Below are 26,801 nucleotides of genomic sequence, written 5' to 3' on the forward strand. Positions count from 1 at the left end.
ATAACCAGACAGACGCTAACTGCCAACATTTATCGTTGCAATGGTATTTCCAGACAAAATATTTACTTTTACAAGTGCAGTAAGATGCTGATTGATTTCATCAACACATGAAGTTACATTAAGACATAAAATAGGTAGATGTTAAAACTAGTAATTCACAAAAAGCAAGGTTTGTTGATGATACATTTGGAGAGAATTCTTCTTACGCTATGCAACCTGAGCTCCTATCCAGTCTTTAAGATGCATGCACAACTTCAGAAAAGCTTTGGTAACAGAAGTTGCATTCAGAAGCAGAATCCATCCAGCATTATAACCTACCCGGATTACAGAAAACATAATGTGGTTATATTTGTAGTACTCAAAGGTTGAAAAATATAAATGCAAGCAACAACTTTGTGTGTCACATCTATTTCATCCTTAGAGAGAATGTGACCTTTTAATTTAAGTGAGCAACCTTACTTCTGGAACAGTCTGTTTTGAGTACTTCTTTCAGAGCTTGTCTGTAGTGGACGCATTTGTCTCAAGTTATCACACTTGTTATAAGCTCAGAATTGGGGAATTGCCATCCTTGTAAATATTCAAAACTCAACAAGACAAGGTCCTGAGCAACCTAACTTTGATCCTGGCTCCGAATGGTGGATTGGACCAAAGTACTTGAGAGCTAATTTTTTACTTAGATTATTTTACGGTAACTGTAGACCAACATTCATTTTATGAACAATTCATTAGGATTCTGCTTCTGAAGAAACTCAGCTCAAATTACTGAACTCATGTGACCTACTGCTTAAAATAGCCTCAACGTCAAAGGTATATAAAATAGCTATACCATTATAGAATGGCTGAGGTAGGAAGGGACCTCTAGAAGTCTTCTTGTCCAACCCACCCTGCTCGAGCAGGGCCACCTAGAGCTCATCACCCAGGATCATGTCCAGAAGGCTTCTGAATATCTACAATGATGGGGAGGCGGCAACCTCCCTGGGCAACCTGTGCCAGTGCCTAGTCACTCAGCAATCTTAACAGTAAAAAAAAAAAATAAAAATAAAAAAGAAAAAAAAAAAAAATTCCTGATGGTCAGAAGGAACCTCTTGTATTTCAGTTTGTGCCCACTGCCTCTTGTCCTGACACTGGGCACCACAGAAAAGAGCCAGGCTTCATCTTCTCCCTTCAGATATTTATAGACATTGATGAGATACCCGAGCCTTCTCCAGACAGAACAGTCCAAACTCTCTCAGTGTTTCCTCAATGGCTAGACACTCCAATTTCTCAATCATTTTTGTGGCCCCTCCCTGGACTCTCTCCAGTATGTCCATGTCTCTCCTGTACTGGGGAGCCCAGCACTGGACACAGGACTCCAGGCGTAGTTTTACCAGGGCTGAGCAGAAGGGAAGGAGCACATCCCTCAGGCTGCTGGAAATGCTTTGCTTAATGCAGGCCAGGATACCAGCAGCCTTCTTTGCTACATGGGCATGTTGCTGGCACATGTTCAACGTGATGTCCACCAGGACCCCCAGGTCCTTTTCTGCCCAGGTGCTTTCTAGCTGGGTGGTACCCAGCATATACTGGTGTGTGGCATTGTTCCTCACCAGGTGTGGGACTTTGCACTTCTCCTTGCTGAGCTTCCTGAAATTCCTGACAGCACTTTTCTTCAACCTGTCAAGCTCACACTGGATGGTAACATGATCCTCTGGCCTATCAGCCACTCCTCCTAACTTTGCGTCATTGACAAACTTGCTGAGAGTACGTTCTGTCCCATCATGCAAATCGCTAACCAAGATGTTAAAGAGGACTGGACTGAGTATGCAGGCCTCCTTCTCTACCCCCAGGGTACAGGACTGGTTACTGGCCTCCAACTAGACTTCATGTCACCTCACTGTCTGCTGACACAGCCCCTACAGCAACAGTTTAAGGGGCTGTGAGGCTCTTATGGGAGACAGTGGGGGAGGCCTTACTGAAGTCTGGGTAGACACTAGCCACTGCTAGTGCTACCAGGCACATCAGTTCATCGTAGAAGTTTATCAAGCCAGTCAAGTGACTTCCCCTTGGTGATGCCATGCTGACTACTCCTGAGGAGGTTCTTGTCCCTCACGTGCCTAGAAATGTTTTTCAGGGTGGTGAAAAACATGAGGTGCTCCATCACCTTTCCAGGGATCAAAGTGAGGCTGAACAGCTTGTAGTTCCCTGGATCCTTCTTCTTGAAGATAAGAGTGACAGATAGGAGACAGATGACATATCTATACTCAGACAGTGTATGTCAGCACATTAGGGTAGTCAGTTCCCTCTTGAGGCACAGTTAGCAATGGGGTAGCTGCTCTCTGCTGCTCTTAGATAGGATGCTGTGCTAAAGTGCCATTAAGATCACAGGACAGATCACCTGTATGTGAAATCACGGTAGTCTGGCAGAAGTGACAACAGCAGGTGACAACAATGCTAGCCTGCTTGTACAATCTATTAGATAATAGTGGCTTGTTGCAGTGCTTGTGAGTACTATATGTTTCACAAACCATGTAAAGATACTAGGGTGTCTCATTGAAGAGATGCTTCAGTCCCTCCATGGCCCTTTGTTGGACTCTCTCCAGTATGCCCACATCTCTCCTGTACAGACAAGCTCAGAACACAGTACTCCAGGCATGGCCTCAACAGTGCTGAGTAGAGGGGAATGATCACCTCCTTTGTTTGACCTGCTGGTAACACCAAAATAGCTTAGGAACACCAAAGGGAGGGAGGAAGCGAGGGAGGAGTCACCAATAGGAGTTTCACTGGGATGTGTGCTGGAACAAACCAGAAGTAAAAGCTGACTACAAAAAACAGCAGAATGGTCTTGGAATTCCAAGTGACTAGAGAGCAATCATTGGTGTTGATAAATGCAAAGTGATGCACATGGAGGAAAATAACCACAATTACAAACTCACAACACCCAGCTGTATATTAGTTGGTTTTCTTTTGAGAACATAATTACTTTTGCACAGAAAACTGAGAAGTTTTAGTTCCCTAACACAGGTGATTTAGAGGCTAGGAGTATAACAGCGTTAAAAACCAATTAGAAAAATTCACTAGAGAGTACATCAAGAGCTTTAAGACATAACAGGCACATATGGTCCAGGCAAGGATGCTTTTGAGTGACTAGTTACCGAAAGAACAAACTTTGACAAGTATCAAGGCACAGCTTCACAATATTTTGCACTATGGCAGCAAAAACGGCTTCTGCATTTTTGGTGCCAAATCCCTCTTGTCCACTTCCAAACAAGGTGGACAGTTCAGAGCCTGCTGAGCTGTTTCTTTAAAAGCAGTTATTTTAAGGGCTGATTTTAAGTGCAGATCACTTCGGCAAAATCATTTATATACTGGCCTCAGAGGCTTATCAACACAACAGAAACAGACAGCCTTTTGTTAAACAGTCAAGACTAAGAACCACTTAAAACTGGAGAAACTACAGCTTCTCCAACCTCATCCTATTCTTAAAAGCCTTTGCTAAATAACCACCAAGAGCTACTTCAAGACACAATAATAACGGAACTAATACTACTTTTCAAAGTGTTTGCTACAAAATTTAAGACAATTCTTTCATCAACTCCCTGTTCAAAGAACCCGTAAGCATAAAAACTTCAGCAAAATGGAAAGCATAACTAGGTAAGGTAGAAGACCAAGTTCTGGAGGAGGTAATAGGGGGAATGAAATGTTGTGAAAAAAGAAGCATCACTCACAGAGCATCACTGTTTACTATTTCTTCTTTAATTTTAATATATTCCAGTTGGCTCTCCTGATAAATCTTGAGAGAACTCTGTGGAGAAGGAAAGCACAGTTAAAATGTGTCTTCACTGTGAACAAAAAAAAAAATTGCATGCACTTTACCTATTCTAATGAAAACAGTACAGAGCTGAAAAAGTATATTCAATGAGAAAACAAGCAAGTTGAAAAGTCTGGGTATTCTTTGTATTTAAAGTCAAAAGTTGTAACAAATAAACAAATAAATAAATCTGTATCTATATATCTTTTGAGTATGTGCCTCCAAAACCTATCTGGATAGGAACTCAAATCTGAAGTCAAGAGCACTATTATACACCCTACATGTAGTCCTGCCTTTTTTGAAAACGTGCCATCAGGACATCAGCTGCTAATGTTTGTGGAGGGAAGAGGATTTAAAAAATGGCTCTGTCATTGAAGAAAAACTAGGTACAGTGACAAGACAAATGTTCATAGCCTACCTTGTATTGCCATGAAAAAATAAAAGAAAGAGAGGAGGCTATTTTTTATTAAAAAAATAGTTAATGTGCAGAAAATACATATATTTAGAAAATCTGAACAGTCAAAAGCTTTTGTTCTGTAGACTAAATCTCAACTAACGGATGAGAGAGAAATTAGGAATAAGCTCAAATAGCTAATAATGTAAAAACTTATGTTCAAAATGGTAACAGAAGCAAAATCCTATTCTGCACTGTGGGAATATAACAGAAGCTTGGCAAGAAGAGCTGTAAATACACTGAACCGACTGCAGATGGGGTATAGAAAAACACATATATCACACTAGTTGTTGTTTAGCCTTGTGTGCTTGACAAAGTAGAGCCTCTGTATCTAGATAACACAGTCCTGCGAAAGACTTAGAGGCACCTTATAGAGCATCCTTGAAATTCCTGCTCTACTGCAGGCAAAGATCAGTTGATAAACTGAGCCTGCGTGCATCTCTGATACACAGGCGTAACCAGTGGGCTTACTGATCTTCTATCAATGACTGAGCTCTGCACTGCCTGCATTCCTACTTGTGTACCTCTGCCTGGGTGCTTTGGTGCTTTTTCAGAGATCCCACAGTTGGCGAGGTAACGAAAATAAATTTACTCTTTGCATTTCATCTGTGGTTTGTGACTGCTCCTGCGGCCAGCCTGTGTTGGCTCACATATGCACAGACCCTCTTTGCATGCCTTAGTAGTATGAGTTACAGAGAGTTCAGTAATTTAACCAGATAAGAACAGAAAACCAAAAGAATTTGAACATATTTCCTTACTTCCTAAATAAGGAAATAAAAGCCAACAATCTGATAAAAAAAAATCTTAGGAACTACAAAAGCCTCAACCTTACTGCTGTCATGTAATTAACTTCATCTAAATCCAGAGCTGCCTGTCCCAGGGAGCTGGAAATAACAACTGGGCTCATTAAAGCCTGTTTCCTTAACATGAACATTAGTTATTTACATTTTCTTCAACAGAAAAAGTGCAAGTTATTTAAACCTTACAAGCACACCTTTTTCTCTTCCAACTCTGCTTTCAAGGAATCCAACTCTTCCTGGCACTTTTCCAGCGGCAAGATTTTCTGTAGCATCTGCTCCACTTGGCAACGAAGAGCAGAGATCTCTCTGAAATGGGAAGCGCAATTTCACAAAAAGTTGCCAAAAAACATGGGTGCTCTCAAATTCAATGCTCTGATTCTTCAGGCAAGTGTCTGAGTATTTTGCTTTCCCCTAGGGAAAAATGCTATGAGAGATACCCAAGGGCAAGTGTTCTCTCATTTTTCCATCCATTTTATATTCAAAGAAAATTCAAGATCTATTTAAAAATAGCTTAAAGCTAGATGGAAGCAGATGGCATGTGCCATACAGGACTACTGCCCAGCTGCCTACACTGAAGTGCCAGGACTAAGTGTCTCTACATAGGTAGTGCTGTGAAATAGGAGTAGAGGCCAATTGTGGGATATTTCAGCAGGTAAGACAGAGTCTGTAAAGATTATATGATGCCTCTTCCTCTAATCAAGCAGAATAAACAAAGGCACAGAGCCACAACTCTAAGACAATATGCTTCATACAAATAGGGCCATCCCAAACATGCTTACATTTAACCACCACCAAAAGATCTCCACTCAGTCACTTTAGACTCTTATGTAACACAGGACCAGGAAAGAAGTTCATTCAGGTATTGTAGAAGGTCAGATTTATATCCTCATCAAAGGTAGCTTTACTAACTATGGCCTAGAAAGCATGGTAAAAGAAAGGACCTTGTTAAAAGCTCAGCCTAGACCCAGGGCTATTGCTGTTACAACATCAGACACCTAAAACTGTCAAAGACACAGAGAACATAGCATCTTCAGTAAATAATTTAAATCAAACTTACCGTTCAGCAAATTGAAGCTGTAATCTCATGTTAAGGTAGAAATTAAAAACTGTGTATCAAATGTCCTTAAGTATATTTCAATCCAATTGCCACTTGCAAAGAAACATCCAATAAAAATTTCCACCAAAAATACATAGGACTTGCAGAACTAAGTGTTTGAAACATTTCAATATTTTTGAAGTGAATAAGCAGAGCTGCTTCTGTTACATGAAAACACCTGAGTCATTCTTAGCAATGCAGATTTCAAAAAGTCCATATTAAGCTATATATTAGAAACAGCTGGACAGCTTAGGTGGACAGTCTTAATTCCAAAGCCTTATTTTCTTTACAAAGGCTATCTAGTCTGATTTTTACTAGAAGCATCATTTCTTAACTTAAATCTTAAACAAAAAGCCTCAAGCCCTCTTATAAGAAATGTTGATATACTAATTCTGTAAGAATACTAGTAGAAAAGTAAAGGATATCAGTGCATTTCTGTTGATACTCTGTCAGCAAACGACTGCAAGAAAAAAAAAATTACTTATTTTCTCACTTGATTTTGACAATCATGTCTTAGGATACCTTTTCTTTTGTGTTATAGATAAATACAGAATGTGTTAGACTGGTTTGCATTTTCTGATCGTAGTCTATATAACCTTTTTTTTCATCAAGCCATTCAAAACCCAAATCAGTCTGCTTTAAAATAGGAAAAACAAGCAAGCAAAACCACAACTGGCAATTACATGAATTTGTAGCCATTAACTATTTGCAGCTTAAAAAAATACATAAATAATCACAAAAATAATATCCTAGTTCCCAAACTTAAAATGATGTTTTCCTAGAGAAAGAAAAATACCATGGCAGTTACTTCAATTCAGAGAGGGCTGCATTACTCTCTCTTGCAACAGTTAACAGTAATCAAGCAAGGCAAAAAAGAAGGGCTGAGCTACAAGTAGTTAAAGGAGAAGTAATTCCCACAATAAATGTATGCACTGGCAAAGAGCAGAGGGACACAAAATCTGGAGGTAGGAAAAGGACGCTGAGTAAAGGAGCTTTGAAGAAAAGTGCCCCAGTGAAGAAAGTGAAGGCTCTCATAGGTACTTTTGGAAATGAGAACACAGGACTGAAATTCAGATACACTAAAGCCAGACTGACAGATATTGGGGAAAGGGAACATGAGAAATAAACCATTTCAATTATGAGACACAGCAAGGATATTAAACCATAGTATGAAGCTATACATATCTCAATACATTATTTCATACAATCATAAGTTGATTGTTATTGAGAAGAAGTGGAAGCAATTGCAGAAGAGAAGACAAAGAATCAGAAGCATTTTAGAATCTTTCTGACTGATGTTCAGCCTCATTTTCCATATTCGTGTATTTGATCCCAATAGCATTTCACACATTAATGGTTGGACTAAATTCTATTGAAAAGGTCCGTATACACCTGTACTCAACTTTTAATTCTAATACTATATTCTTTACAACATATAAAAGAAAATAGATATCTTCAAAGAGCTGCTTCTGCTAATATTTGTAATAATATATAAGCTATTATAGCTACACAACATAGCCCTGTTTTACTAACACTACACACAGATGTTTTAGGACATAAATTAAAGAAGTCTTACAGTCTAGAGTTAAGACCTGTTTGTGAAGAAATTACTTTCATTTTAAGGAGGACTTAGTTCCACAAAATGTATTGCTGCACTGCTTAAAGAATTTGGGAGCAATAAAAAACAAATCAAAATAAACAAACAAAAATCCACTAATGCAATTGTACTTACTCTCCATCAATCATTTTTTGCTTCAGTGCAATTAATGCCGCTACATATTCATTTATATTCTGTAAGGAAGAGTCTCAAGTTGGTAAAGATGTTTCATCCCCAAAACCAGTAATATACACTGTAAATAGCCCCTAAGCTGATTGTCAATATTGTAAAGAATACAATAACCTGTCTTCTTTTTTCAGCTCTCTTAGTGAACAAGTTACTAATTCACAAAAGCTATATTCATAAAAATACATATAGAGAATGCAGGCTCTATAAGAAAGTATGCATACTTAGATAGTTTACTAGAAAAGCTCTTCAAACTTAACCTTTACAGTAAATTTCAGTGTATAACTAAAAGCCCCATAACTTTTAATCTCAAAATCAAATTAAGCATTGGCAGAATATTACCAATAAACAGCAGCTAGCTTATTTAAACCTACAGATTTCCTAGATTCTCATTCTAAGCATGTCAGAAGACCTCCTCCACCCTCTGAGCTCTCAGGAGCGCCTTCCTGGTCATTTAAAGGTGAAACTGATATTGCTCAAAACGTTATACTAAAAAACCAGCTTAACCGCGCTGCACTCAAGCAGCTCCAAAGGATACGTCCAGAATCCACTGGCGGATCCCCCTGGGCACGCCCAGACACAGCGGCTACTCTTTGGCTTTCCACCCGGCTAAAGCTCGCCACTGTTGCTCCTTCTACAGAGCCCGTTTGCCCCACTCGCCATCCGAACTCCCGCTGCACTGGGAGCGGTGACTGCAGCCCCAGCGCTTCCCACCCGCCGGCGGTTCGGCCCGCCGCCCCACCGCTGCATCCTTCAGCAAAAACCCCGCCCCAGGCAGGCCCTCTAGCGCCACAAGGACGGCGGCCCCTTGCTACCTGCTGGAGAAGACCGCAGTTCGTGCAGGCGGCGGCCGCAGTCCCAGCCGGCGGCGGCGTCTCTCCCGGCATCATCGTGCCCCTGAACCGGCACCGCCACACGCGGCCCTCCGCACAGCCCAACCGCAGTGCGGGGTCGCGGCAAAAATGCGTCACACGCTGGCGCCACCGCCTCAGTAAGGACCTCGCTGGCCTTCGCGTTCTCGAGGGTGACGCCATCGCTGCCTCACTACTGGCAGCGGAAAAGACTGCAGAAAGTGCTCTCTGCAGAGGCCGACCGGTGAACACCGTCTTGGCCCACTGAAAGGAACGACTGCTCCCTCATCTGCCACATCTGCCACACCCTTCAACGAGTGCTACTTCTTTTTTTTTTTTTTTTTTTTTTTCCTTTTTTTAATGCACGGGCACTTCTGTGGACGCTGCTGTGGCCTTGGCGCAGGCACCGGTTCGGGTAGCTCGTGTCGCCAGGCGCGCGAGGTTGGGCGGGGCTGCTACTGGGGCGGTGCCCGCCCTCTGCCCCGCCTTCTGTCCCCGCGTCCGAAGGCGCGGTGAGCGGCAATGCTGAGCTGCGCTCCGGTGCAGGTGAGGGGGCTGCAGCGCTGCCCCGTTACCGGCGCCCAGCCCAGCCGCCCTCCCTCTGTCACGTCGCCGGCTGCTGCCGAGCTAGAGCTGCTGTCGATAATTGTCCATCCTTAGGTCTTGCTATTTCCTGACGTACATAGAACCCATTCTTAAGAGGGGAGTGTAGCAGCTCAGCTCACTCAGACAGCATTTCGTGGGAACGTGCTCTTCATGGCAAGAGATCAAGCTTTTCATTTCAACCAAGAATTCGTAAAGACACTTTTAAGGGCAGTATTTAGCATCACTTATCATAATGGCTGCCACATCTGCCGCTTACACAATATCATACATAGAGAACGAACTAGACTTCATGCCTTGCAGGCCAATGCTTTCAATTGCTTAGAGAAACAGAAGTTAGGGTAGTAACTGCTGTCTCTCTTCTTCCATATGGTGTTACTGCTAAGATATGGGCTCAGTGCATTATTTCCATAGCAATCTTTTAATATCTAGTTCACAGGATAGATGGCTGCACACAGTATGAATTACTTTGTGGGTTTTTATCCTATTCAGCTCATGCAGTTGGACTTTATTTACTGAATGCTCTTTGCAATGGTGCTGCTGCTTACACAACTTTTAGTCTACCTGAAACTTTCTCTGGCTCACAGTTTATCCAGATGCTTCAAATTGCTTTTTCACTCATCTTCCTAATTGTTTGTAATGTTCCTCAGGGAAGTCACTATGCATCTCTAGATTTATGGAGCCAACTTATGTCTTATGTTTCCTTGTTAGTGACAATAGTGCAGCAGCATGGTTAACTGGACCTTGGCTTACATGTTGAAACTTGTAAATCCTGTGTGATCAAAGAGAATATTTCAGGCTTACTCAATCTTTCTACTTTGAGAGCTTTACAACATTATAATAAAATACTCATTAGAGTTTAAGTGACAGTGTCACTGGAATGGATCACTCCCTCTAGGGTGAGTGAATTTCCTGTGTGAAGAGCCCTTCCTAGGGAATGGAGCTGAGCACTGCTCATTTTAGATGTGAAAGGTTGGGGCTGTGGTTAGGTCAGGTAACAAAGCACTTTTTTAGGTGAGATAGTTAATGGCATGTTTCTACTGAAAGAAACCATGCTGTATCAGAGAGAAGTGTTTTCAGAGATATCAGAGATAAGATGTTTTCAGAAGAGTTCAGTGTTTCTTGTGATTATTTGTGCTTAAATGACAATATTATCCTCAAAATTCTGTTCAACATTGAATATGCCCAAATTTTCTATTTGTTTACACTTCTATAAAAACTTTTAAGTTTCAGACTGAATACATGCAGAACTAGGCTAGTAAACACATGAAAATTCAGTATTGCCATTTTCCGTGATGCCGTTCAACAAGGGCTAGTGTAGGGTCCTGCACCTGGGGAAGAATAACCCCAGGCACCAATACAGCTTAGGGGCAGACCTGCTGGAAAGCAGCACTGCAGAGAAGAACCTGGGAGTTCTGGTTGACAACAGGTTGAGTGAGTCAACAATGTGCCCTTATGGCCAAGAAGGCCAATGATATCCTGGGGTGCATTAAGGAGAGTGTGACCAGCAGGTCGAGAGAGGTTCTCCTCCCCCTCTACTCTGCCCTGGTGAGGCTGCATCTGAAGTACTGTGTCCAGTTCTGAGCTCCTCAGTTTAAGAAGGACAAGGTATTACTGGATGGCATCCAGCAGCAGGCTACAAAGATAATTACGGGTCTGGAGCATCTTTCTTATAAGGAAAGACTGAGAGAGCTGGGTCTGTTCAGCCTGGAGAAGAGAAGGCTGAGAGGGGATCCTATTAATGCTTATAAATATCTGAAGGGTGGATGTCAAGAGGATGGGACCAGACTCCTTTCAATGCTTCCCAACAATAGGATGAGAGGCAACAGGCACAGACTGAAGCATAGGAGGTTCCATATGAATAGGAGGAGAAACTTCTTTACTTTGAGGGTGACAGAGCACTGGAACAGGCTGCCCAGAGAGCCTGTGAAGTCTCCTCTGGAGACATTCAAAACCCACCTGGACACATTCCCTTGTGATTTGCTCTAGGTGTACCTGCTTTAGTAGGTGAGTTGGACTAGATGATCTCCAGAAGTCCTTTCCAATCCTAAACATTCTGTAATTCTGTGATTTTTTATGGTGAAGTTTCTGTTCATTAACAAGAAGAAAATATTTTAAAACTGTTTTAACACACCCTACAAAAACTAGTTATTAAAAGCATTTCCTTAAAAAAAAAAAATTTAAATTTAAAACAAAGAGTATGAAATAATAATGTAAACTATATTATTTTTTTTCTTTTTTAATTGCACTTAACTTGTTTAGGCCAAGAAGATGGTGGGGTTTGGAGTTCCAATGTTCTGCTTCATTGTATCTCAAGTGATGAGCACATCAGAGTTTAGAGAGGATGCATGGGGATGGGAGGGCACTAGGAAGGGCAGATAGGATCTAAAAGGGAAGGGTTATTAATCTGGAATTTAAAAAGCCCTGTGAGTTCAATAGTAGACTTATACAGTGCTAAAAATGTGTGTGCCATGAGGTCTGAGTCAAGAGTCTTTGGTCTCTTTTGTTGATGATAAAATAGGAAGTTAGCACTGTTGATAGCTGTGAATCTCCTCATTGCTGAATGGAGCCATTTAAAAAGAATGAAATGATGCCTGCAGGATTATTGTGTTTATTTAGCAGAACTGAAATAGCTAGCAGCACATAAACATGATTTCTTTACTGTTGCTCATAGAGACAACATAAACTGACCTTCCTGCTTCTCATGAATGAAAAACAAAAAGAATCAGACGCCGATGTTCCCAAAGAAGTTCTGTGCAGACAACACTCTGAAGAACTCTGAGTATGAAATTCTGTTTCACTAAAAAAATGCATTAAGTGCTGAAATAGATGAAAAAATGATACATGAATAACCAATGTTCTTCAAGAGTTCCTTCTACTCAGTACAAAATGTTCAGTCTTGAATGTGAGGATGTTCTTAAATCTGTATTTTAGAATAAGCCCAAGGTTCATACTCCTATTAGAAATGCATCCTTTGTAATAGGGGTCTAAGATTTCTGTAAATTCCCTCTATGGCCTTTCAGTCACAAGCTGCTAAAACTCATGAGATTTTCAGTTTAATTGAGATAGTCTTTAGGAAAAGTAGTTACTTAAAGCTCTACTCCTTGCACACAGTACAAGGAAATAAATATTTTTGTAGGCTGAGGAGTTGTAACTCTTACATAAAAGCTTTTTCCTGGCTAAAATTAGTGACATTAGTTAAGAAAAAGAAAAAAAAAGAAAAAAAAAAAACCCAAAAAAACCCAAACCAAACCCACAACATTCTTACTGTATTTTTAATGCTAAGATAATTTATTCCAAGTCCCCAGGAAAAAATATCAGGACACCCAAAAAGTTGTATAGAGTCACAGCATCTGGACTGTGCAGTAACATTTTGTCTCTGTTCACATGCTATGTAGAGAATACAGAAAAAGACAATATTCTTACCTGCCTTCCTTCCGAAGAAGGAAAGTGTTTCAAAAGTCTAAGAATGAATGGGTTTGGGAACAACGTCAGGAAGCAGCAAGGGCCAGTTGCTCCCCAGGGTACAGAAGCCAGGGGGCTAAGTCCGTTGACAAGACTGGTAGGGCTGGGTCATCACCAGCCACACAAGCAGGGCAGACCCAGGGCTGGCAGCCAGGTTCAGCCAAGAGTCCAGATCACAGTGACGAGGCAGATCTGAGGTCAAGCTGGGAAAACAAATGTGCAGGCCAGGGTCCAGATCAATGAAGTCCATGGCCAGGCACAGGCATGGCATCCAGCTCATTCAGTCCCACTGAATGAGTCCATGGTGAAGAGAATGTGGGAATCATAGAATCATAGAACAATCTGGGTTGGAAGAGATCTTCAAAGTTCATTTAGTCCAACCCCCCTGCAATGGGCAGGGACATCTTCAACTAGATCAGGTTGCTCAGAACCCCATCCAGTCTGGTCTTGAATGTTTCCATAGATGGGTAATGATTGATTCATCTGTCTTAAGGACATTTCACCTATTTTGGTACCAAGTCCAGTCTGGAGTATCAAACAGTGATCATCTTGATCTGTTCCCTTTCCAGAATGGGGAACAATGTTTTTGTGTCATCTACATCTGTCATTTTTCCATCTCTAAACATACAAGTAAAATAACACTAAGTCATAACTGCTTCATCAGAACTTTTGTCTGGATAGTGTAAAGCTATATTTGGTATTTTCACCTTTAGTTAATTGATTCATAATCCAATAATTCTGTTGTTTATTGTTCACCTCCAGGTAACTGTTGCAGTTGAGACAGACAAACGACATGGACCAGGTTCTTTCAAGATGAAAGTAATAGAGCGCCATTTATTGCTACAACTGCATTTTTATACAATTCTACCAGTTCATGTGTCTTTTCACTATTGGTTACAAGTTACAGCACTAACATCTCATTGGTTAATTTTTCTATCATCCATGTTATTCTTCTATCCCCTTCTCTCTCACGGGTACATCTCTCCTCTCTCCGGATACTCCTTTACTCTCATCCTTCTCAAGGGTAAATCTTAATATCTCAAGGCTGATCTCTACTCTCATGTTTTCTGTCAAGGATTCCACAGACCCGCTGCAGTTTCCCACAATTCCCCCTTTTTTCATTTGTGCTAAAAATGCTGCCCTCATTGTCCGCTGCAGGGCCCTTTGCAGCAGAGAAATCATGCATGGCAACATTAGTAACACAACCACAACAATCATCAAAATGATCAGTCCTGTTTTCACTACTGATAACAACCATCCTAAAAACCCTCAACCACTAAGCAATTTATTTAACAAATCCCATCAAAATCTGTACACCCATGTCCTTGAGCTAATAACAAAAATCTATCGCAGCTCTACTCTGCCGTGTGGCATGTCTTACAGAATCTACATCTAAAAAAAAATCCACTTAAAGCCTTTTAAGTTCTGTTAGTCTGCTTAACTAGCCAGCATCCTAATTTTCTAAAATACTTAAAGCTTTTAGCTGTGCCAACACCAGATACAAGAGATCCTAAAACCCTTAACCTTGATCCCCAAAAATCTACATTATCATCACATTTTGACTCATATACACGCAAAAAGTGTTTTTCTCGTCTTGCTCTTCTGTGATCTATTATCATAGATACATTGGGCGTTAAGAGAGTTAATAGTCTCAAAATACACAGTCCTCCAACAGCATTAGAAGGAATTCCTGGTCAGGCTCTATCTCCACAGATCAAGAATACACCATACAGGAGGTCTTGGGGTCGCTGTCCCACGTTATCAATGACATCCCTTGGATTCTTCTGTGAGGCATTACACCATCGAGTTTCATTTCTATAGTCACCAATGGTAGCATTAACATTTTGCAGTCTTATCCATTCATGCTTTAGCATATTGTCCTGGCACTTTTCACAAACCATGAAACAAGCATCCGTGGGCACAGATGCCAGCAATTCCAGTTCCTGTGGTTCAATGTCTATTTCCGGGAGACAGTTAATCCAAAGTGCCGTGTTGGTATTATTACAGTTAATTGCAATGCCTCTGCACCGACCACTATTTTGAAACAGTTGTGTGATGCTGCTGTAGTCATCAAGGGGGATGCCAACCAAGCATGTGTGGAACAGGTTTTCCGGAGATGCCATAGCTAGGCATATGGAGTCCTGGTCAGTCATGTTGGCTGAAGTACTCCACATGTTAGTCTTTGTCTGTGCGGGCATCCAAAACACAGCAGCTGCAACAATCTTTGTCAGGAAGATAACACAGGTTTCACGTTTCGCGCCAGCAACCATTGCAGCCCTTGATCTGTAAAGACACAAGCATAACCTCTCCCCCAGGTTATCAATTGATGTGGCCTTTTCCATTGACCATTAACTAGTGATTTGGCCATAACTAATGTAGGTTCTTTCTGATTTAGCATGGTTTTGGGTCATACTTGCAAAGTATTTCATCACATACAATGCTTTTGACAACTGGTTTTGTGGTGTTTTCCCTACTTCTCCCCCCTTTTTGTTTTAAAAAAGAAATAAAACAAAAACAAAAACCACAGTTCAGAAGCAGATACGTGCATTGGACCTTGACTACGTACTCAGAATCACAAATCAAATTTAGAGGTTCCTCCTTAAAAAGCTCTAAGTAATTTAAAGCTGTGCCAAGTTCTGCTAATTGGGTTGAACCTTCAATATTTTTTACAGAATGATGCCAATTGTTATCTTCACACCAAACCACTACAGCTTTATGAGACTTCCCAGAACCATCGACAAAAACTTTGCAAGTATGTAGGATCAGACCAAATACAAGTATGGCCCATGGCCTGATGTTAAAGACTTGCAGGTTCTGCAGCAATTTACATTTTACATTTATGCATGCCAAAAGCTGTGATGTTAAGAAAACCAGCTAGTGCAATTTATAGAGACATAGATTACAAATAAAATAAAAAAATCAGAATTAAATTTCACAAATGGTACATATATGACAAAAGGATCATGGCCTATTGAAACTTAAATTAATTCCCTGCATTTTCTTGAGTAGAGTGACAATTGGTATATAACAGTCGGTATATCAGTTTGCTAGCAATCTCATCATACTGTCCCACAATAGCCACAGGGTGTTTCTATGCTGTAGCCATAAATAGACGAATCTGCAAGTCCAATCAAATACAGTCAACCTGTAAGGTTGTCATAAATTTATTCCTCAAAGTTTCCAACTCCATTTTGGCTGTCATATTTATTGGATATTGTTTTCCCTTACCAGATCAAAGTCCTGTTTCAGATCAATCAGTGTAGTATTTGCTTTATCGAAACATGGGCTGTTAATACTAGTAGAAATACAGCATTCAAAATTTCCTTGGAGATTTCTCATTTGCAGCAAGCAGATCTGCACCATCCCAGCAGCTTCTTGTAGGCTATGCAACTAAACAGAATTCTCAGAAAACATTATTTGAGCTTACAATTTACTTAATGAATCTTAACCTAAGAGAGGTATAGGAGTTTCTAACAACTATAAGAATTCATGTATTTAAACTTTGTTCCAAATTTGACATTCCATTGGTCTCAAAAAACGGCCTTTCTTTCATTCTCTCTCATGATCTCAAAAACTAGCATGGTGAATTTACCAAGAAGTCTCTTACAACTAATTACCACAGAATAAGTCTATTAACAAATTTTTGGTTTAATTTTCCAGTTTCATTAGAACTATAGATCCACTGGTGATGCCTTTAAATTTTACCCTCAGACTCCTTCATGCAGTATTACAGCTCTCTAGCAGTAACATTGCTTGGGGGAGGGGCGCAGGGGGGAATAAAACTTCCCTCTCGCCCCCATCTGAGATGGCAAGACATACAGCCCAGCATGAAAACACATCAGTTTGAACTACACATCAAACCAATATGGCTCCACTCCACACTCAAATCAGTACCAGTCTGACCCAGAGAAGCACTGAATACTGTGACCCCCCAAAGCTGACCAGTGTGAAAAAACTGACTTCAGCAAGGAGGTAAAATTATGAGCTCTTTTCCCCAGATGTGCCAAAACCTAGGAAACAAGACAGAAGCAAAAATAAACAACACCAACAACCCCTGAGTCAAAGCCGAAAAACAACACAGTGCCACAACAAAAATGGATGACAATACTTCAGGGAAAAAAAAGACAGAGCGGGGGGAGTAAAGCCCCACTTTCTCTGCTTAGCAGTGGGAAAACAGGTTTCTCCATTTTTTTTCGTTCTCTTCTTCCTGCAGTTCAGATATAGTCAAGGTCATGCAGCTGGCAGTGGGAGGCTCTGGCAAACTCCTCAGTTACAATGAGCTGCACACAGGCCTGGGATATTTTGCTGTTTTGTTTTCCCATTTCATTCCAACTACACTTTATATGCAATTTCAAGTAGCTCAGAAATAGTTACATTCCTTAGCTCCATTTACCTTTTACAATTTAGAGATGTCAAAAACCAGTATAAACCAGTATAATAAACATAAATCCATTATTCTGTTTTCCTAGATCCAAATCAGCTAATATTCTAGCAATTTTTAAATACAACCTCTTCCAAATTCACAGCTATCATAGCATTTTAACAATTTAAATGCTTTTCTAACAATATAAGCAATCATTCTAATGTGTAAGGATGCATCCTAAGCGGGAGCAAGGTGGAATTTTAGCAGTGGAACCGGTTCCCATTTTGTAATTATCTCCCCAAACAAGATTCTTTTGGTACCAAATATGAATATACAAACTAAAATACTGAGCTCAGATATGAAAACCATATACCAAGTTCAAATATGCAGATGGATCACAGTTACAGCAATTTAAGACAATATCTCAATTTTTGCATTGCACCTTTGGGCCGCTCACTGCCCAGCCAGGTGGAGGTACCTCTGGTCTCCCTGACAAAAAAAGTCAGTTGCGTGCTGAAACCCATCCGCACCCACCGAGCCGGACTGGGCAAGGCCTTTTTTTGTTTTGGTTTGGTTTGTTTTTTTTTAGTGTCTCATTTGGTGCGCTACAGCTGCTATTCCAAAACCAGGATTCTTTACATGATGTGCATATAGGAAAAACAAATCCAGCACACCGAGATGAGACACAGCCTGTCACAGAGTTGCGCAAGTCTGAATGCTGGAATAAAGCTAGCATGCTAGAGAAAAAAAAATAACAGCTACTACACGCAAAATTTACCATCACATTCACGCAGTAAAGAACTAAATTACTCATGATCATCTGTATTATCATAAAACACACATTTTGCGTCAATGAATTCTCATGATTTAACAGACTGTGAACTTATCGTACCATATAAGAAAGACCTACCAAAATTGCAACATGCTTGAACCGATACCCACAAAGAAAATAGGTTAATGAGGAAAGCATCTTGCAGACTTTAGCAAGTTTACTGTGACCTGTGTGTTATCAGTTAACTCTCTCTCAGCTTGTTGACGTTCAAACCGTTCCAGCTGTAAAACTGTCTGTAATGATCTAATGATCTCTTGTAGAGATTTATGTTGTCCTCGCTTCTCACCTTAAAAACAACATTAATTGCAACAAAATTCTATTCTCCGGACACTTTTACCGATCATTTAACTTAAACAGGAGCGAACACTGATTTCAATATTTAACAAGATCTTCCTTCCTTATAATTCCGAGTGCTTTCCTAAGTTTCAAAACACCTCCCAATACTGATTTTTTCAGGAACACAACTGAAAATAATTATTCCTGACCCCATCTTGCAAATAAAAACCTTGAGAAGGGGAAGGAAGGGAGGGGTGCTGCTTGCAGCATGACTGGGAAAAATGGGGAGAGAGTTTTACGGCGCACTTAAAAACAACTAGTAAAACAATTAACTCACATTCCTAACAAGCTGCTTGATTTTCAGAGAGGCAATACACAGAAACACATAATATGTACTGTAAAACTCGCAGATAGCAAACATTAGCATTCTGTACTGCTAATTTCAACACCAATGCTTCCTTAGCTTCTTTTTCATGTGAGCTTCCTGATGGCCTCTTGAAGATGGTCAATAAATTGCATGTAATTCTCACTGGGACCCTGATTAATAGTTGCAAATGATTTGGCTGCATTGTTGGTTTAAGGCACCTTTATCATAGCTTGATATGCGAGGTCTGTTGACTGCCTCAGGATTTCAGAAAGTTATCGTGCCTGTAGTTGTGGTGTGTCAATTAGCGTCTCTTCCAGAAACGCACAGGGTCCCATGGTTTAACTGTAATCGAAACTGGGGGTAAATCCCAGCTTTTTAGTAGGTTCGGTTTACACTCTGAAACTCTACCCTCGCCCTCAGGAATTCAGTGTGGGAGGGAGGTGGGGGCAGGTTGGGTGGACCCAAATCTGTAGGAATTACGTTATTTGTCTCAGTCTGGCTCACCACGGCGGGGGGTCCTCCCCACCCAAATCTCCAGGCAAGGGGGGATAGGGAAAAAAAAATGTCCATTTTTTTTTCTTCCGCGACTGATAGCAGCGGGGCAGAAGGTTGAACTGTGATTAATGACGGTGACGCAGACGGCGGAACCGCGGTTGATGATGGTAGAGGAGAGGCTTGAGCCGCGATCGATGACAGCGGAGCGGTCGGCTGGACGCACTGCTCTGACTGGTGGTCCAAGGGCCCTTCCCGAGATCGCAGATAACCCAACACTGTTTTTTCATGTGAGTCTTTCATAGCTTTTATCTGATCTCGGGACCGCACATATGTATACAACTCTTTCATAATTTTTTCCTGATCTCAGGGCCACACATACGTACGCTCCTCCTTTATTCCTTTTAACTTTCCAAGAAAGTGCCGCGGATCCTTGTCCGTGTCAGATAATATGGATTTGGGCGGTTTTGACGAATCCTTAGTAACAGGGGGAAGCGGAGCAGTACTTAATCTTACTTTTTTCTCCAAATTTGGCCCAGGAGAGCCAGGAAGACCATCTCCCTCGGCCGCCTCTGCCTGTTGCTGTTTTAACTCTTTCAGAGTATCTAATAATAAGTGCCACGTCGTTAACAGTTCAGTTGCTTCCTTGGACCCTTGGGTAGCACTATCAAACAATTTATCTCCCAAGTCTATCCATTGTGACACACTAAATGCTGTCACAGGATTAACCTCTAAACCTTGTGCTTTGCCCCACAGTAACATTTTTCTTAAAGTCAGTTCCGGAAGGCTAACACCCTGCTTCTTCAGAAGCAGCTTCCATGTAGATAATATAGTACCCTCTTCTTTAGATAAGTTTCAGCCCCCCTGTTCCCGGTAGCTCACCTCCTCCTTAGCGAGGTGTCTTTACAATCGATCCGGATCTTTGGCAGCTCTCCTTGGCTGCTCTTATCAGCTGTACCGGGCTCCGTCTCCACAGCTCTTCTTCGGCTGTTCACAGCTTTCCGCTGTCACCTTGTTATGCGAGATCCTCTTCAGGCAGGATCACGTCGGGGTCACCATATGTCGCGGTTGAGACAGACAAACGACATGGACCAGGTTCTTTCAAGATGAAAGTAATAGAGCGCCATTTATTGCTACAACTGCATTTTTATACAATTCTACCAGTTCATGTGTCTTTTCACTATTGGTTACAAGTTACAGCACTAACATCTCATTGGTTAATTTTTCTATCATCCATGTTATTCTTCTATCCCCTTCTCTTTCACGGGTACATCTCTCCTCTCTCTGGATACTCCTTTACTCCCATCCTTCTCAAGGGTAAATCTTAATATCTCAAGGCTGATCTCTACTCTCATGTTTTCTGTCAAGGATTCCACACACCCGCTGCAGTTTCCCACACTTTACCTTCAGAGAGGCTGAGCAGCAATAGTTTTGCTGCCAGGCAACTTCTCTTTAAAAGTCTTGTCTGATTTCCGTGTCTCAGCTGACTTTGAAAACATATTAATGTAATTATGCTCACATTTATCATACAGTAAATCCCAGATGAGGTCCATGAAAGTATCATTCATATAACTGAGAGTACAATTTATTTATTTAACCAAATATGCATACAACTGTCAATTATTTTAAAAGATTTCTTATAAAATCTATCTGAAAAGAAAATTTTAGTCATAGATAAAACCAAATATTACTTGATTGACCTTGAGGAGGGTCAACTATTCAAAATGTGAATAGTTTTCCCTTCTTGCAGATGGTGTGGTTTGACATTCTAGAACTTCAACCAGGATAACTGTGTTACAGTCAGCAATGAACTATTCTCGTTGTCAGTTTTGTCGTTTTCAGCATATGGCATTTGCATACAATCTTTTCCAAGTTATTAGCATGGAGAAGTAAAAACTGTATTGTCCTGCCTCCAAATTATCAGCAACACTAAGATGCTTATGTGCATTTTAATGACTCAGCCAACACAGGGATCATCAATACCCTTTTTTTTTTTTTCGTATTCTGTTAAAGGCAAAAAAAGCTTGGGAATTTAAATCCTTACAATCTCTGCACCCCCTGTTCATACACACTTCATGCACCTTTTAGTCTGATGGTAATCCATGGTTTGGGGGTTTGATTGTTCTTTGTTCGTTTTCTGTCTCCAAACTCCAGGCAGAGGGTGTGCTGTTCCTACCTGATCTTCCCACCTGCAATGGCCTTCAAAGCCCACCCATAACTAAGCTACCAAGTAAAGATAAGTTCACAACAAGATAAGTTCTTGTCCTGCTAACTAATACTAAACAAAGTAATTAAAACAAAGTAATATATTTGAAATAATAGAATATGATTAAAAATTTTTAGGTTAATTAAACTTGTTCTGCAACATTCCCATTACTAGTTCAGAACAGCCATGCCTGCTGCAATCTGTCAACAAGCAGTGGGAAAGCTACAGCTGAGCACAGTGATAAGACCTGACCAACAAGATGGTTGGGGAAAATTTTCTTGAGTAGCAATAAGTATTAAATTTTTTTTTTGAGCAGTGGCTGATGACATCCATGCTCATGTTTCATGCTTCATGTTTCAGTGACATATTACTGCTTCCAGGTCATCATACACCACTGCATTTTATTACTAAACTCTTGATAAGGTGATGAAGACCATGTCATTCATCCATATTGGTGGTAGTTTATGATGCCACCATATATTCATAATTTATATAGAAATTAGAAACATGGGATCTGGAAGAATCTGTTTTAACACTGAGTCAAGCATCTTGCAGTCACATGTAATCCTTTACCTTTATAGCAATTATCAGCTATTTAGATTTTTTATTCTGCCTATATTTATTGTGAGCTGGTCCAGAATGTCGCTCCCTGATTGTTAGAAGTCCATTTTTAATTTCCAGTTAAAATGTAATCATAGCCAATTTATATAGTTTTTTTCTTCTGTTACTTTAAATTATTCTCACTTCCAATGGTGTACCCTACACTGTGTTTACAAAGAACTGCAGCAATGTGGAACGATGCACACACAGACAGAAATGCACAGACACAGAGTTCTTGTTAGCAGTGAGAGCAGAGCCAGGCTGAACTGACTTTTATTAACAGTTCTCAACTTATAGGTTTACAGATATGGGCCTGGACCAAGAGGTTAGACAGGATGTTTTTTCACTAATTGTTATTCCAAACACACTGCACTCACGTTGTGTCTGTTTTCAGTCATGTTTCCGTGCATATCTTGTGGGCGGCGTTCGGCCCACTCATTCACACACCCAGGCCCAACATTCACAAATCACACATATGGGGGCAGTTTTCCAGCCTGAGATATCATTCTCAGTGGCATGGGCTATCACTCCTTACACTCATAAAAAACATACTTCTGTATAATCTGTCCAAGGCCCTTTAGCTGGAACTACACATCCTGCCGCTTCCACAAAGAACAAAACCAAACTCTATCTTGGCTTCTCTTGACCCTGTTCTGATTTGTTTTGGCCTCTGATAAGCGAAGCAATCTGAGCTGGTTTTGCTTTATCGATTAGGAGAACTCTTACATTCTCTGAATTGTGGGTCATGTATCTTAAACATAGGTGGCCAGGGATGTACACGGATTAAATTCCAGATGAGTTTTACTTTTGCTTTGCGTAATGCCATCTTAATTTCTTTAACTTTGCAGATAGCGCATCTACTTTTGCAACTGAATATCCTACTTGCTGCTTTCTTCTTGATTTTCTAAACATTTTAGCTGGGTTGTAACTGTTTGCATGGCCTGGATATTGAGCCATTACTTCTCACTGAGATGCTATCACTTCGTTCTATATAATATCCCAAGTAGATCTGTATACTGTTGCTGTTCCCCATGGACAATGCTTAGTGTCCTCAGAAAATTCTATTATCATAGACTTAGTCTGATGTGAAATCCATTAATAAAAATAAGAAATATTATTGGACTGATATATATTGGACTGATCATTAAGGATTTATATAAGTGGAATTACTTCACCTGATATCCCTCTCATCTAGTTTTGTTTGGAGTTGGTTTGTTTGTTTGTTTGCCTTTAAACTTGCACCCCTACAGTTCTTGTACCGATATGACTTTTCACTAGTGTAACCGATACTTTGCCTACAATAAACTCTTTAAAAGGCTTTACTGGCATCCAAATGTCTTATCTGATGTTGAACAATAGTATCAAGTGAGTAATATTACTTTATGGACATGTGGCACTGCCACCTATCTCAGTTGTGGTGATATGCAGAGGTACTTCCTATGTAGAATTTCTATGCAGTCTTTCAGTGGAACCTCCAGTTTCAGCTGCTTTTGCTGATTTCAGATTCTTGTGGTGTTAACCTATTGACAATCTAATGTACAAGGTTCCTGAACTGCTTCACATCTCCAGGTTGGAAATACAGGCAGATACGATCCTACTCTTCTCACTAAAGAGACTCCAGGATGGAAGTGCAGTCTTCCCTTTTTCTTACTTCCTATCCCCAGTACCCTGGGATGTAATAATGGTTATGAAACAACACATTTAAGACAGACTTGAAAGAGCTATTTTATTTAGACATTAGCAGGCAGGGATATTATAATTTTATTATTATAAATAATATTACAGCACCATAAAAAAAAATAGCTTGCAAGGGACCTCTGAAGGTCTATAGTCCAACCTCCTCAAAGTGGCTTTAACTACAGGTTAGATCAGGTTGCTCAAGGCCATGGCCAGGTGGTATTTTAAAAAATCTCCAAGGATGTAGATACTACTATCTCTCTGGTCAATGTGCTGAACCTTCCTAAGAGTGTTTTCCTCTCCAGTCAGAATTTCTGTTGTTTCAGTTTGAGTTTGTTGCTTCTTGTTTAGCTGTGCATGTCAGAGAAGAGCTTGGCACAGTTTTGTCTATAAAACCCTGTCCCGTCCCAACAGATGGGATGAGGGATGAGTTAACTCTGAACGCAACACGCACCCTGACTCAACAGATGAGATCAGGTGTGAATTAACTCCAGGTAATTCTGCGCGGTAATGCGAATTGAATGGCAGACAATCACTCTGGGGGTCCAATTATGAATTTACTAAAAGCACATGGTGGTATACAAATTACAGCAATCAGTGACTTGGCAAAAGTATGTTACCACAAAACTTATCGATACATTGACAGCAAAAACCCTTCTAAAAGCAGTGGATTGGCAACAATTAGTAACTGTAATGCAAAACTTAAGACTTTAGCAGCAGAACTTACAACGGTATTTATATGTTTAAGGAAAAGGAAGAGAGAGGGAAGAAGAAAACTAAGATATCAGAAAGAGAAAGGGAGAGAGAGAGAGACAGAGAGGGAGAGTAAGATATCACCACTTCACAGGTACATCGGTCCTGCGACAACTTCTGGAGGACGGGATGCATTGAAGATTTACACGCCGCCAACCTGTATCATATCTGAGGTGGTTTTATAACCCAGTTCATTTACATGCGAGATAGGAGAAGGCAGTTCGTCTCCTCCCTCTGCTTGCTCTTCATGATAATTAGGAAGACTCTTCTGGAAATGGGTCTGGGGTCTTCAAACTAGGGGAAAGTTCACGGTATTGACCACAAGTGAGTTGTCTTACCCGTCAGGGGTAGCTGTTGGTTCGTGGTTTCTTCTGGTAGTTGGTTGTCCGACAGATGGTTCATCTCTCTCATCCCAATTAGGCCATGAGGCCTTTCACAGCAACACTGTTAATTGTCCTTATCTTCCAAGGTGTCTGCCTTTATGGCCATAAAACTTCAGGAAAGATAAGATGAGGTGTCATCTAGGTCTTCCTCCCAAAGTAACAAAAAACAGACGTTTAAGGCATAACAAGGTCTTTGTTCTGCTAAGGATGGGGGGAGAGCTTCAGGGTTGTCACAACCCCTTTTGACAGCTGATGTTAGCAATCAGATCTTTCATTTAGCCTTCTATTGGCTGGGCAGACTCAGTTACCTCAGCCTCTGCCTGTATATATCATGAGGCCCCTGGTGGTGAATTCCTCCAGCTTGTCAAGGTCAATCTAAATGACAGGCCTGCCTTTGGGCATGCCATGCTCCCTGCAATTTTGAGTCATATGCAAACTTTCTCAGGGTTCTTCCATCCCCTTTTCCAGGTCATTTGTGAACATGTGAACATTTGTGAACATGTGAACATTTGTGAACATTTGTGAGCATCAGCCTCAGTGTTGACCCTTAAGAAATGCTATTTAATTAGGCTGCCAGCTAAATGATTGCTGGCAGTTAGTCATAGTGGAGTACTATAACTTTTGTCCATCTGGTATATCCAAACTTCTTCCTATTTTTCTTCTTTCTCTTTCTCTCCCTCACTCTATACAGATGTGTACACACACACATACATTTTGCAGAGTTGTAAGTTTCTGTTACATAAATTTACAGTAACGGAATAACGGAATAAAGGAATTTGAGACATAATATGCTATTTTTTTAATCTTCTGAATGCCTCAGTTTTCAGGGTTTCTTTCTTCCAGCGTGGAACAAATCCAGACACACCAGTTCAATGGTACACTCAACATTGCAGCTTCTGTTGGGTTAGCACTGCATAGTATTCAGAATCCTGGGAATAAATATACAGGAGGGTTTTTTTCAGGTAATTATGCTACAGGACAAAAAAGTTTCTGTTTCCTGTAGTCTCATGGACATTGTTTAGGAATCTTGGTGAGTCAAGTCCTACTTCAAAGTGAAGATGATGTGTCATAGTCTTACCTCCTTTCTCAGGCTTTCTCCTTTTTTACCCTATTTTCTAAGTACTCTGTGTAGCACTTTCTGCACTACCTCTTTTTTAGATTTATGCGGCGATTAGAAACAACGCATACCAGGACACAGACAGAAATTCACGCAGAGCCAGAGATTTTGTTCAGGAAGAAGTGCAGAGCCTGGCCAAGCAGAGAGCTGACCTAGGCCTAGCCTGCCTTCTTTATTCACCATTGACAATTTATAGGATTTACAGGTATGGGCCTGGACTAAGATGTTTACAAATGGTGTTTTTCCACTAATTGTTATTAAAATCACACTGAACTCATGTGATGTTTGTCTCACTTGTTTTTCCACTCATTCACAGACCAGGTCTAAGGACATTCACACATCCCATGCACTTGGGGGCAGTTACCCAGCCTGAGATACTATTCTCACGAGTCTGGGCTATTTTTTACAATTATGAGAAACGTACTTCAAAGTAATCTGTCCAATGCCCTTTATATATTATTATGTTAGTATTATGTCTTCGACCATCCAAATGGTCATGTTAGTATTGATCTTCTTTTATCATCCAGGCGGCTGGAACCGCACATCTTGCTTTCCCACATGTTACTTTCCAACAGATTTATTTTTTTATTTTCCTCTCTGATTTGTCAACTGTCGGAAAGCAGCTCTTGCTACATGCTGCTCATCAACTCAGAGACACAGTTTCTTCTGATTATGAAAATAACTCTGAGAGGTGATCTGGTTCTTTGTTCTGTTACCATGACATCAAAGATGTTTTCTATATCATTCCTGAAGTATTGTTCTTAGTGTCTCTTATCGGTATTGGGGGAACATCCAGGTGGTAAATTATCTGGCATTGTCCTCCTGTATACTCAAAGAAGGGGGTATTTGCTCATAAGCTAGTGGGGCTCATTGACAAAGCTTTTAAACTAGACATGATG

At 40.6% G+C, this 26,801-nt stretch overlaps 1 protein-coding gene across 6 annotated transcripts in view; it reads right to left on the bottom strand.

The window, feature by feature from the left end:
* Positions 1-9,548, bottom strand: part of ICE1 (interactor of little elongation complex ELL subunit 1) — a 39,762-nt gene extending 30,214 nt beyond the window's left edge. For 4 of the 6 annotated variants that reach the window (XR_013921725.1, XR_013921726.1, XM_080338584.1 and 1 more), the window contains exons 1-6: positions 8,733-9,548; positions 7,867-7,925; positions 6,559-6,594; positions 6,096-6,113; positions 5,233-5,344; positions 3,702-3,778 (exon numbers count right to left, since the gene is read on the bottom strand). Coding sequence is in view for 4 of the 6 variants with exons in the window: in XM_080338584.1 (XP_080194710.1) it covers positions 3,702-3,778; positions 5,233-5,344; positions 6,096-6,113; positions 6,559-6,594; positions 7,867-7,925; positions 8,733-8,951 (521 nt within the window). In the remaining 2 variants the exon portion in view is untranslated. Of the gene's footprint in view, positions 1-3,701; positions 3,779-5,232; positions 5,345-5,817; positions 6,012-6,095; positions 6,114-6,558; positions 6,595-7,866; positions 7,985-8,732 lie in introns of those variants that run through there. The other 2 variants (XM_080338582.1, XM_080338583.1) reach the window with 2 other exon arrangements.
* Positions 9,549-26,801: the final 17,253 nt, after the last annotated feature.

The sequence above is a fragment of the Nesoenas mayeri genome, assembly GCF_963082525.1.
Source record: "Nesoenas mayeri genome assembly, chromosome: 2".
Classification (NCBI taxonomy): domain Eukaryota; kingdom Metazoa; phylum Chordata; class Aves; order Columbiformes; family Columbidae; genus Nesoenas; species Nesoenas mayeri.